Raw genomic sequence first — 13,451 nt, forward strand, 5'->3', positions numbered from 1 at the left:
CTGTGCAACAGAACAAAATTCATGCTTTCAGCTATTCTTCTTTTCATTTACCTACTCTGCCAACCAGTACACTAGATGCTTGGAATAGAGCAGTCAATTTAAAAAAAAGAAATTCTTGCCTTTGTGTAGCTCAGTTCAAGGAGTGAAGCGGGTGGGAGGAGAGAAAGTTAAATAAGTAAATAAATCGTATATCAGCTGGTGCAGAGTGCTAATGAAAAACAAATCAGAGCAAGGAATAAGGGGGATCAAAGAGTTGGATGGGTTGCTGTTTTATATCAGGTGGTCGCAGATATAGTCTCTCTAATAATGTGACATTTGAGCAGAGACATGACAGCAATCCACACAGATATCAGAGAGAAGATTACTCCAGGTAGACAGAAGAGCAACTGCAAAGGACCTGAAGCAGGAACAGGCTTGGCATGTTAAGAACTAGCCAGGAAGCCAGTGAGATTGGAATTGAGTGAACAGAGGGGAGCGTGGAAGGAGAGGAGGTTGTACGGGTGATGGTGAGGAGTAGACTGGGTGCTAAATCATATGGAAAAAGATGAGAAGCCATTGTAGTGTGGTCTAATAGAACTTTCTGGACTCTTGGACATGTTCCATATTTGCGTTGTCCAGTATCATAGCCAGTAACCACTTTATTGTTATGGAACATGTAAACTGTGGCTAGTGTGACTAAGGGAGTGAATCTTAAGTGTTACTTCATCTTAATTCATTTCACTTTCAGTAGCCAACTGTGGCTTCCATATTGGACAACACAATATTAGAGTGACTTAACCTGATTTGCATTTTCATAAGGCCACTCTGGCCACACAGATGGACTATTCTCTATTGAGAATAGACTATAGGGGCATAAGGACAGATCAGGAAGAACAGTAAGAAAGCTACTGCAATAATCTGGATGTTAGATGATGTTACGTTGCACCAGCAAGATTGGAGGTGATGAGAAGTGGTTGAATTTTTTTATATATTACACTCCTAGATCCAATGCCATTTGCTAATGATTTGGATATTGTTAACAATAATAATTTGGATAGTGAAAGAAAGAAAAGAATCAGTGATGATCCCAGTCATTTTGGCCCAAGCATCTGAAAAGAGAAAATTGCCATTATTGGAAATGGGAAGAATGAGGGAGGAACATGTTTAAATGTGTTATCAGGCATCTGGTTTTGGAGACATAAGGTTGAGGTCCCCGTTGGACATTCAGGTGGTGATAGGAGGAAGGCAGTTGTTCATGTGAGTCTGGTTCAGAGGAAAGGGTCTAAGAGTAAAAATTGAAATAGAAAGAAAGAGCACAGCAAATACAATGATAGTTTACCCAGACCAAAGATGGGGTAGCCTCTCATGTCTATACAATTACAGGATGCTGCCTTGGACAGCAACAACTAGGTTGAGTCCTAAAAATTTTGTCCCCAGCTTTAGAAGATATATTAGCAGTGTATGTTGTATTTAGTTGAAAACCTGGCCCAGTGTAGAAGCTAAGAGATACAGCATCTGTGGGAGAGATAGGTTGGACTGTTCTGACACTTCATGAATGAGATGAGGTTTGGTATTTAGTCTCTCAGAACCTCAGTTTTCTCATCTATTAGATAGAGATAACCATACTTACCCCAAATGCAACTGCAAGTATTAAATGAGATAATTGAAGTGAATCATTGCTCAATGGTAAGCACATGGCAGATGTGTAATAAGTGCTTACAAAATAAATGAATATTATATGGAATTACTTTGATAATGTATTTCCACTGGTTGTAATCTTGAGAATGTAAAAAGACAAATTTGCTTTTCAGAAATCTGTAATAATACTAATAAATCAAAACAAAAGAACAGCTATTTATGGACTTTCTAATATACGCATCTAATAGTGGGCTGTTACAGAGATAGTGGATATGTGCAGCATTTAAGAGTGGTCTCTAAAGCCTGACTTTCTGAGTGGGAAGCCTGGCTTCTCCTCTTACTAGCTTTATGAACCTGTGCCTCAGTTTTGTCATCTATAAATCAGGGATAATAATAGACTATCTTCATAGGATTGTTCCAAGGATCACCAAGTTGATAAAGTAAGGCACTTAGAACCATGACTAGCACATAGTAAACACTGCTCAAGTGTTAGGAAATTAAGTTGGACTTGGCCAAAGCAATATAAGAGAGAACTTACAGCTCTATGAGTTTCCAGGATTAAAAATTAAGATTTCAAAGGCGTGAACTTTTTTCGTTCCGAAAGCTCCTTTATGATGTAATCAAAGTAATCGGACTCTCCAGAAAAGTATACAAACACTATATAGCCACACAATTCTGCATATAATTATAGGACGTTGGCCTCATCCATGGGCTTGGCTAAAGTCTCCTGATTTAACTCAACAAAAGAGAATAACCAAGGCAGAAAATGGTAAATAATAAATAGCCTAGATAATTGATGTTCCACTAACATTTCAGAAGAGGGAACGATAACTACAGGATAAGCTCTAGAAGAAGGTGGAACTGGAATGAAGCAGAAAAAAATAAAACCTCAGTTCAGTGGGAAAAAAAATGAGGGTCATGAGCATGTACTACAAAAATCTTTCATTCCAAAGACAGTGACTGCCTAAATAAGAATTTGCCTGCAAACAAGACTACAAGAAAATAAATATTTCGGTGGTTGAGGAAAAGCTCTGTTATCATTTTTCTTTTTTTTCACCCTGGCAGAGAAAAAAGAACCAAACACTAATTGCAGAGAATTTGCTGGTGTCAGCGTTCTGTGACTCAGTGCCATTTCTGAGCTGAGCAGTTAGAAACTTTCTGACTGATACATTATCATAATGGCTCTCGGTGGGCACAACATATGGTGTTACTTTTGTTTTCAACATGATATAAACCAGGTCCCTCACCCCCACCCCCCTTATTAAAAATAACACACCATGATTTGCCTCCTTCCTTAGATAAGGAGAGGGCAAGACAGAAAATGTCACTGATCTCCTGGCTAATCTCCTGTAACCAGATAAGTTGCATTTTAATTAGCAACTCTCTCAACGAATGCCTGGCTACTACCTTTGCAGAAAAACATGCCACTAACATTATTTTAGTGTGGGATACTCCTCATTTTAAAAATCCACCTCTTCTTATTTCTCCTCTTTTTCATCCCCAAATCAAATCTTTTATCATTATAATCAGGAACTTCTGTTTGTTATAAATAAATAAATATTTACTGAGCTGGGCTAACTTTTTAATGGATACTTAGGAACTGGAGAAAAACCTCTGTTCTGCCTATTTCGGTGTGCACTGTGTGCTTGTGAATATGTGTATCTTCTTTATTGAGTCTTTTATTCCTGTTTATTAAATCCATCTTCAAATCTCCAGAACTTTCTGTATTCTCAGATTCCATGTCTATCATGTTAGCTAAAACACGGTATCTTTTTTTGAATGGACATTCAGAACTAGCTGTAGTTGGGATAGTATAAGGCAGAAGTAATAAACAATTATTCAGTTCAATTCAAACACATTCACTGGGTGTCTTCCTCTAGTTGGCAAGGGTTTTGCAAAGATCTGGGACTAGAGGTAAGAGGCAGAGCCTCTTGCTCTCCGGGAACTCTCCTTAAACTCCCTATCTGCCTCTGATCAGAAATTAGCACCTTTTTGAAAGTATGTACATGTCTGAATCCTCCATTAGATTAGGAGCCTTTCAAATGAGGCAGAGGAGTAACAGTCATCTTTGCAACCCCGGAGCCTAGCAGTGACCAACTAGAGGAGCTCAATAAAAGCTGAATGAACCAAATCTACACGACTAACCTATGCAGTGAACTTGGGACCAAGAGTGTAGGCTGTGTTTGAATATGCTGAATACACCTGCCACCTTAACCAGGCTAGGTGCCCTGCATAATTAAATCTAGAAACTGACCCCATATTTCATTATCTTAGAATCTAATAAATGGCAAACAATGGGTGTCCATATGGTGCTCAAATAACTGAGTACTTCAGTTTATTCACAGAGAGAACGCATCAGTTCAGTAACAGGTCAGTGTCTGACTCGGATGGACAGGCAGAAGCCTTAGCTGTGGGGCATATTTAAGATGACCTTTTAGAGCAAGATGTTAATCCAGACATACCATTATGCGCTCAGGTGAGATACTGGCTTGATGAGTGTTCTTAGAAATTTGATTTAGTGACTAGTTCTAGGTTTGTCTGACTCTGTTGGCATCGAGTACTCAGTTTGCTGTATTGCAGTGAGGCTATGGATGAGAATATTGCCCCAAAAGAAAGGAAATACACAAACAGGCTTCTTCACTTCTGGGTAATTATGAAGCAGATTCCATTTAGAAAGTGACTGCAACAAATGTGATATAAACAGAGCCTAGTGTGAACCATTTTGGTGTGGGTGTTTCAAGTTTTAGGGTAATATTCAAGTTTAAGGAATGTTTTCATTGGGCAAGTATGAAGAATGGGGGTTCAAGTTGGGGCTGAGAAGGTAGTTTAGGGTAATGGTTTTTCTACAGCGGTAAGGTAGGAAGTTGATCAGGCACCTCAGATGACCTGGGGAGCTTTCCCAAACCTGTCTGCTTTCCACACACTGGTCTGGCAGATAGGGATTTGCAGTGATATCATCGAATGAAAAAGTGACTAATAAAAATGTGGATCAATTCTATACATGTTAATTGACAATGATATAAAACAAATCTGATTGGAAAGTTCTTGCGATTAACTTTGTTTTCACTGTTGGAAATTGACTATGCTCTATTTTCCTGAAAGTTGACCCATATGTTTATATCAGCTTTATTAATACGACAAAGCAGTTCTTGCTATTTTTAAAAAAGAAGACCATAGGCACTTCCATACACCGAGGGGCCAACAGAATTTATCTCAGAGAAATATACTGTTGTTAAGATGGGTTTATAGGTGCACAGGTTTATCTAGGTCAGACAGGCAGAGCAAAAGGGAGTTAAACTGCTCTAGGTAACAAATAAGAGGGGTAGAAGGGGGAAGTAAGGAGCTGGTATCTTAGGAAGAGCACGGAGTTAAGAGGGTTGTGTGTTACCAGTGTTTTCCTCTTTGGGATACCTGCCTCCCACTGCTGTGTGCAGTAATGAAAAATTGTAAGCTGTGTGCTGAAAAAGTTAGTAAAACATCTCCACCGTCAAACTACAGAATGAATAAGTTTTGACTCAAAATATCTTTTTTTCTGAAAGCTAACTGGTTTTTGCGCTTTTACTCCCTTTCTTTGATTTTTTTTCCCCCATGAATGTATATAGACATAGTACATGTGAACTACGTGTATGCATAGATGCCGTATTATGTAGGTATGATTATCTGGAAATAGGCCTTGCACGAACTAAGACTCACAGGCCAAGTTCACACAGCTAGGAAGTGCCTCAGCATTCTTGATTTTATGTATCATCCTGCATTTCACTGGACCTGTTTTGGTTTGCACATATCCTGATGCCAATAAACCATGGATTCCATTAACGTATTCATGATGTAGCCAGCAGAATACTGTATCCATAAGGGCACTTAGTCCATTCTCAGTTGCTTGTAGACTGCTCATTCCACTTCCTAAACCTTAGGCTGGCTTTTTCTTATTGGTAGGCATATACTCATAGACAGCTGCCTTCTGACACTCAAATACTTGACTTCTGAAAATATTTAAGCATAAACCAAATATATATAACAGTAGATCTTCATTTGATATGAAATATATCCTAAAATCAAACATATATGACTACTGGATGAATTGCTATTTCTGTCTGCAACACTGTTTCTTTATTATTGACACAGATTATCAAGAATAGACTGCCCTCAGTGCTGATAACTAAATTGACTTCTGTATTCCTAAATGCAGTACAAAGTGCTTTACCCAAGTGTCCTAATTTAGAGAGAGGTTGGTGGGAAACATCCAGTTTACAGAAGCCCTTCTAAATGGTAAGATAGAACTCTCCCACACAAATGAGTATTTTTAACTAACCTGAGATAAAAATAGTATATCAAATGTTCCCTTAGAGAAGAGGTTGCGTACAGGAACTCTCATTTGCCAAACTCCCACATGAGTTCAAACCCAGGATTATAGGCAGCAGCTATGTTTGCCATCCTTAAAGCCATTCTTCATATTTAAGAATACATGGGGACTTCCCTGGTGGCGCAGTGGTTGAGAATCCACCTGCCAGTGCAGGGGACACAGGTTCGAGCCCTGGTCCGGGAAGATCCCACATGCTGGGGAGCAACTAAGCCCATGCACCACAACTACTGAGCCTGTACTCTAGAGTCCGTGAGCCACAACTACCGAGCTCTGGTGCCACAACTACTGAAGCCCACGCACCACAGCGAAGAGTAGCCCCTGCTCGTAGCAATTAGAGAAAGCCCACGGCCAGCAACGAAGACCCAATGCAGCCAAAAATAAATAAATAAATAAATTTATAAAGAAAAGAATAAATGCATTTTGCGACATATGGTTTCTGAGTACAGGGTCTGGTATAAGCTTAGGGAGATAGAGGCTGCTGTGTACGTGGAGTGAACCTGCCTAGCACTGTGTGGACAATCCACAAAGACTGCTGAATGAAAGAAGTAATGAATTAATGAATGCAACAATGTCTGTGTTTCATTTGCTAATCTGTTTACTTATGTTCTCTGTGTGGTACTTATTGTATCATTGGAAACAACATGACATGATCAAATGCCTTCTTTGGAAAATAACACGACAACACAAAACAAAACAAGGGGACCATGTTTGATACTTATTTGAGAAAACCTAAATGAACATTGATAATGGCTCTAGAAATGCAGATTAATCAAATATGATAGTGTCCCAAATATTTAAACCCTTATTTTATTGATATTTATTAATAAACATCACAGAAGAGAGACATTCAAGAGACAAAAAGGAGGTAAATAGAAATATTTACTATTTTTAGTCTCGTTAAAAACATTCCTATCCGTTGTATTTGCTGTATGTTAAATATTTTTTATATAAAGACAACAAGGATATATTTGCCTGAGAGAAAGAAGGAAACAGACATTTAATTCCACTGGAACTCCTAAATTGAAAGCTGTTGTGAAGGATTTTCCTAATACTGTGTTAATTAATTGACTCTGATCAGAAGCCAAATCAAGAATTTCATAAGGAAGATGAAATATACCAGCTGCCTTCAAACACATGTATCCATGCGCTATCACTGTTTTAAAATTCAGGCTGAAGGAAAATAACTTACCGGACACAACAGTAATGAGAATCTTAGCACGGGTAGCTAAGAGACTATGGAAGAATTTCAGCGTGGCTGGGATGTCTTTTACATAATACAGCATCTAGAAATGAAGGAAGAGAGAAACGAGATGCTTTTCTGTGTCAATGTCTTTGTTGCTTGGACTAACTACTCACTAGAAGGTTTGATGTTCAAGTTGAGTGGATTTTTATTCAACAAAACACTTAAGAAATTTAAAAATTAAAAATGTTATATATAGAGATAGAATAATAGTGTGAGAAAATATTTGGGGAGAGGGGAAACTATGGTATTTACTCAACTAGAGTCAAACAGCTTAAACTTTACTCTTTCTGGCTTCATTAACACAGACATTTATAGCTCGAGACAGTCTGCATTCCACATGGGGGCACTGAATTCTAATGCTCACTCTATATTTTGTGAGTTTTGGTAGTTCTGGGCAAAAATGGTGCTGGCACCGTAGAAACATTCCATTTCATGGAGCGTTGTTTTAAAATTAAGCCCTTTGCACTAGCTTCACTGTAGGCTCACAGATGCTTTTTTTAAAATCATGGAAAATGTGACAGGCTTTGATGTTGACAGATTCTCTAGGGAAATGGACTGGATAAAGCCTAAAGTTACATGCATGGTCCCAGGGTGCTAGGAGTCAGCCCACCCCCTTTTTTTTTTTTTTAAATAGATCTTTATTGGAGTATAATTCCTTCACAATACCGTGTTTCTGTTGCACAACAAAGCGAATCAGCCATAAGCCTACCTATGTCCCCATATCCCCTCCCTCCCATCCTCCCTATCCCACCCCTCTAGGTGGGAACAAAGCACTGAGCTGATCTCCCTGTGCTATGCGGCTGCTTCCCACCAGCTATCTATTTTACATTCGGTAGTGTATATATGTCGATGCTACTCTCACTTCGCCCCAGCTTTGCCCTCCCACCCCGTGTCCTCAAGTCCATTCTCTATGTCTACCTCTTTATTCCTACCCTGCAACTAGTTCACCAGTAGCTTTTTTTTTTTTTTATATTCCATATATATGTGTTAGCATACGGTATTTGTTTTTCTCTTTCTGACCCAGAGTGAAGTAAGCCCACCCATTTTTAATAACTGAACCATCTCTGGTGAAGTGCAGGGAGAGGTCTTTCCACCCAACACAGATAGAGCTTGGAATTAAACATTGGCAGTAGAAAATTTTCCCTAAGGACTTACATCCCTGGAGTCTACCCCCATAGACACTTCTTACGTCTCATCTTCAGCTCTCTTAAACAAGAATTCAATGCTTTATGTAGATGCCATGATAGAATTTATTGCGTAAAACATAAACAACCTAAGCTATGCCCCTCTCACACAAATGAATGAAATACAGTGGAGCTGCACACGGCTTGTGCAGCATCACAGGCCATATTTAGTATCATGTCACTCCATGCTGTTCATCACAGGGACCATACATAGACAGGCACCCAGATGCCGCTAATCCACAAGATGGCTAACCATCCATGACATGACCTGGCTGAAAAGAGGAGGTGGGTCATAGCAGATGCTCTGAAATTTGATCTAATAGACACAGAATCTCTGCAGTTGATTATGAATATTAAGTTGAAGGATGTCATGAGAATGCTAGGACCGCAAGGAGCAATAGAGAGACAGAGAAATAGCACAGAAAAATGCAGAGTAGATGGAGAGGGACAGAGGAGTAATGCAGAGGGAGCAGAGTTGCTGTGAGAAAGAAAGAACAGACGCGGAGCTTTTGAGAGAAACTGGTGAATGATCCCTGAAGCTGCAACATTATATAAGAATTTTATATATATATAAATATAGATATAGATATAAATACAGTTATAGATATAGATCTATTTAAGTAGCCCGATAGTACAGCAACTGCCATGAATTCTGTACACTAAAGAGAACAGTCTCACATATATTTTTCAGTTTGTTTTATGTCATATTACCTTATTTATAGCATTCACTGGTATGTTTGTAGAATACAGATTTTTTTTAAATGCTAAAAAAAAAAAAAAAGAAGAATTTTATAAGAATGGGATCCAGAGCATATGTGGAGGGATTGGCTTTTGATAAAGGGAGGCTTTTGTAATAAGGGGAAAGAAAGACATGGTGCGTACAGGTGCAGCTATGTTTGTAAATTTGGAGAGTGGAAGATGATTTTCTACCTGATGGTTTCTCTTTTTGCTACAGAATAGGACGTGAGGTCATCAGTTGGAAATGAGTGATGGAGGAGGGATTACAGGAGGTATAAGGAGAGAGAGGGAGGTATGAGATAGTTATACAGGTGACCCTTGAACAAGGCAGGGGTTAGGAACACCAACACTCTGTGCACAAATATTCACACATAACACAGAGTTGGCCCTCCCTATATGCAGTTTCTCTGTTTCTGGGGTTCTGCGTCCAGTCATGTAGCATTTATTATTGAAAAAATCCACATATAAGTGGACCCACGCAGTTCGAACCTGTGTTGTTCAAGGGCCAGCTGTTTGGGAAGGCAGGAAAGTAAGTCTACTAGAGAAACATAGGTTTGCTGAGCAATGTTAGGACTCCCTTATAGGTAAAAGATTTTGTCCGCTAAGAAAGCAAAGATGTAGGATTGCCTGCATATGCTGATCTTGGAGTCATTTCTTCCTATGATTTTAAAAACTTTATTCCTTTGGGATGACTGTGCTTGCGGACTATAGAAAGCAAAAAGCATCTTGTTGTTCATCGTGGTATTTCTAAAATATACACATCTTTTAATGGTAGCCAACACCCAAAGCCTATACACCTATATGCTATCCAGATATGTCAGTGGCCTCTGGAAGTATGTCCCCATACCACCTACTGAATTGTCTCCCCCTTTCCAAGAAATACACTATCGTATTTCTAAGAAATATACTATCGTATTTCTAAGAAATACACTACCGTATTTCTAAGAAATACACTACCGTATTTCTAAGAAATACACTATAAGTGCTGGACCATGGGAATAAATTCCTATGTAATGGCTGACTAATGTCAGTAACACTTTGTTGACCTGAGAAATCATCTAGCCTGCCCTTCTGTCATGTGCACACGAGCCAGGTCATCAAAAGAAGGCAAAAGCAAGAGGATTCAGAAAAACTCTGGGATGTTGGTCCATCCAGACCATTAGAGTTACTGGAGAATTGTGTTAGGATGTGCTACACTCTACTATCTATGAACTTGCAATCCCACAAAAGTTAAGCCAGCATTGAAAAAAAATCAGTAACTATAGGGGTATTTTGCATAGAGAAAACTGGCTTTTTAAATGTTACAGAGGATCTCTTAGTATTGTCAACATCTTTAACTTCAATTTGGACAGATAATGGTCACTTGTAAAATCAGAAATCAGATTTTCATTTTTCTTTTTAAAGTTAAAATATTAGGTACTCTGAAATATTTCTGAAAAATCTTTCTTCTGAGAGTATATAACAATAAATATTTCTTACCTGAATCATATGAATAAAGTCCCACTTCTGAAGTTCTTTTTTCTCCATCATTCTATTTTGATATTCAGATGATGTCTCCTTATGCCAAGTAAACTTTATGTTTTTGAGGTTTGATGTCTTGGCTACAAGCTCTAAAATACGGAGAAGAGGTGGCACACCATCAATTTTAACTGCAAATTCAGAACCCATTTCCATTTAGAATTTTAATGCAATCAGTGTTATATACATAACAGATATAAAGCACATTTTTCTTTTTTATAAATCTCCGGAAGACCAAAGAGTTCATCCTAGTTTTTCCTCTAGTGTTAAATGAAATTAGAGAATGGAGTCAATAAGAAATAATTATGAGAATCCTGATCAGACATAGGTACTATTATCTTGGTGTTAATGGGAAATCAACTGGTGAATTTTATCAGTGGAAGATTGATGTAAGACGGGTGATATGATTCTGTAAGTCAGGAATCAGCAAGCCATGGCATGGGCCATATCTTCCCACCACCTATTTTTAAATAGACTGCAAGCTAAAAATATACACTACTTTCTGATTTCATGCTTCTTTCATATCTTGTGCCATTACACTTTTAAATGGTTGAACAAAATCAAAAGAAGAATAATACTTCATGATAGGTAAAAATGATATAAAATTCAAATTTTAGTGTTTATAAAGTTTTATTGCAACACACCCACACTCATTAGTGTATGTATTATCTATGGCTGCTTTTGGGCTTCAGTGGCAGAGCTGATTAGTTGTGACAGAGACCATGTGGCCCTCTAAGTCTAAAATACTTACTCTGTGGCCCTTTTTAAAGAAAAGTTTCCTGATTCCTGCTGTAAGCAATGAAACGTAAGCTCTTTAAGGGCAGGGATTCTGTTTAAATACCTCTGAATGAATTAATGACTCTGTCTCTAAGAATAAATATCAAAAATAATAGTTGATGACCAGGGGAGGGATGGAGAGTCAGTAAAAAAAAAAAAGGGGGGGGGATTCTCATCACTATTTATATTCTGAGATGTTTCGTCATTCCTGCCAAGAAAACAGATTAATCAGGTTCTGCTCTCAATAAGCTTACAAAGAACATACCACAGCAGCTGTGTTGTTAATGACTGAAGGGACGCATTTGGGGTGACAGGCCTTTCAGAACAGAATCTGATCTACAGCACTGTGGATTACAAGTACCTTTGTACTTGGTGATTTGTTCAGCACTTGGTTCAACCACTTCAGTATTGATACTAACTCCTGGGTATTGAGCCTGCACTTTGGAGAGGATATGAAGATCAATTTCACCTGGAAGAAAAGCATAGGGAACAGGTCACCTCAGTCCAGAAAGAAATGAGTAAGAATAATTTGAACGAGTTTATTATCTCTAGGAAAGCCCAGCATAAATAAAGAATAATACTCAGCTGCTGCCCTGCCACAATGTCTATGATGCAGAACAGCTAAGTTGTAAGTAGGAAGAATAATGTGATTTGAGGAGGGCTATGATTGCTGTTCATTCATTCATTCATTCATATAGCCTTTATTTAATATCAATTATTATATTACAGTAAGTCTAAGATGCCCTTCATTATAGGATGCAAACAGCCCTTCTTTTTATATCATTAAATCAGAAAAAACACTGTCAATTATAATTTTAAGATTTCATCAACTGGAAGATGTGTATCAATTTCAGAGATGTTAAGTATGAAAAAAAACATGCCATAGAATTGATAAATTAGGCTAGGCCAGATGCATACAAAATATATGTCACATACAAAATATGTCAGGTATAAAAAAGGATAAACAAGTATATCAGACATGTGCCCTCAAAAACACCATGGTCTAGTGGCATAGACAGACATGGAAAGAACTCTGGCTGGGTTGGACCAAGGTGGGAAGGAGAAAGGAGACAGTGAGGGAGAGGATAGGAGGAGAGGCCAGAGAGAGGGAAAGCTTCATGGCAGATCACTCCTGAGTTCTCTGTTACAGGGTAAGTGGAAGTTAGCCCAGGGACTTCCGGGGAAATGGGAATTGCAGGTAGAGAGGACAGGAAGTCAGGAAACAGAATCGTATATGTGGGACTACTGGCAATTCAGAGTTTTGGAATGTTAGGCAAGGCAGTGCCTCCATGCAAGAGGTGATCCCAGAGAGGTAAATGGAGAGGAAGTTATGGCAGAATAGATATTTATGCATTAATTCATGCACCAGTGATTGATTATTTACTATGTGCCAGGCACTACACCAGGCTCTAGCAAATGATGATAAGAGGAGCAAATAGATACCTGCCCTGATGAAAATTTAGCCTGTAGGCGACTATGTAAGAGAGATAGATGACGGTAAGTTGGATAGACTTGAGTTCCAAACCTGTCTGATCCGCTTACTTGGTATTAGGACCTTTGGAAATTTGCTTTATCTCTCCAAGGTGCATTTTCCTCATGAGAAAAACAGCAATATTAATAGTACATAATTTATTGGGTGAGGGGATTAAATGAGGCAATGCTTATAAAGCACGGTGCAAAATAGAGTTGGCACCTAATAAATGTTAGCTGTTCGTTATTTTTATTGTTATCATTGAGTCCTTCTCTTTAAAAATCTCTCTTCTTTCCCTATTACTGATGCCTCCAAATTAAGTTTGCACTTTTATTCTCTTAGTTATCATGTTGACCTTCACTAAAACAGACTTACGTGCTGGCAAGACTAGCATATGAAAATGACATTAGTAGTTAACATTTTGGCATAAATGGCATTAACAGAACCTTTACAAGGTTAGATATGGTGGGCGGAAAAAGCATAGGTCATAAGACTGAGAGGTCTGAAAAGAAGGAGATGAGGAAGATAAATCAGGAACAA

At 38.4% G+C, this 13,451-nt stretch overlaps 1 protein-coding gene and 1 long non-coding RNA gene across 2 annotated transcripts in view; one reads left to right on the plus strand and one right to left on the minus strand.

Moving 5' to 3' along the window:
- The window catches only part of LOC114896632, a 368,479-nt gene that overhangs the window by 250,463 nt on the left and 104,565 nt on the right, over positions 1-13,451 (plus strand). The window lies entirely within an intron of this gene.
- The window catches only part of HNMT (histamine N-methyltransferase), a 36,065-nt gene that overhangs the window by 1,041 nt on the left and 21,573 nt on the right, over positions 1-13,451 (minus strand). Inside the window, exons 3-5 of the mRNA XM_029224676.1 lie at positions 11,802-11,909; positions 10,625-10,755; positions 7,170-7,263 (exon numbers count right to left, since the gene is read on the minus strand). Of these exons, the coding sequence (XP_029080509.1) occupies positions 7,170-7,263; positions 10,625-10,755; positions 11,802-11,909 (333 nt within the window). The remainder of the gene's footprint in view (positions 1-7,169; positions 7,264-10,624; positions 10,756-11,801; positions 11,910-13,451) is intronic.

Source organism: Monodon monoceros, unplaced genomic scaffold, assembly GCF_005190385.1.
Source record: "Monodon monoceros isolate NGI ecotype Baffin Bay Population unplaced genomic scaffold, NGI_Narwhal_1 Super_Scaffold_16, whole genome shotgun sequence".
Classification (NCBI taxonomy): Eukaryota; Metazoa; Chordata; class Mammalia; order Artiodactyla; family Monodontidae; genus Monodon; species Monodon monoceros.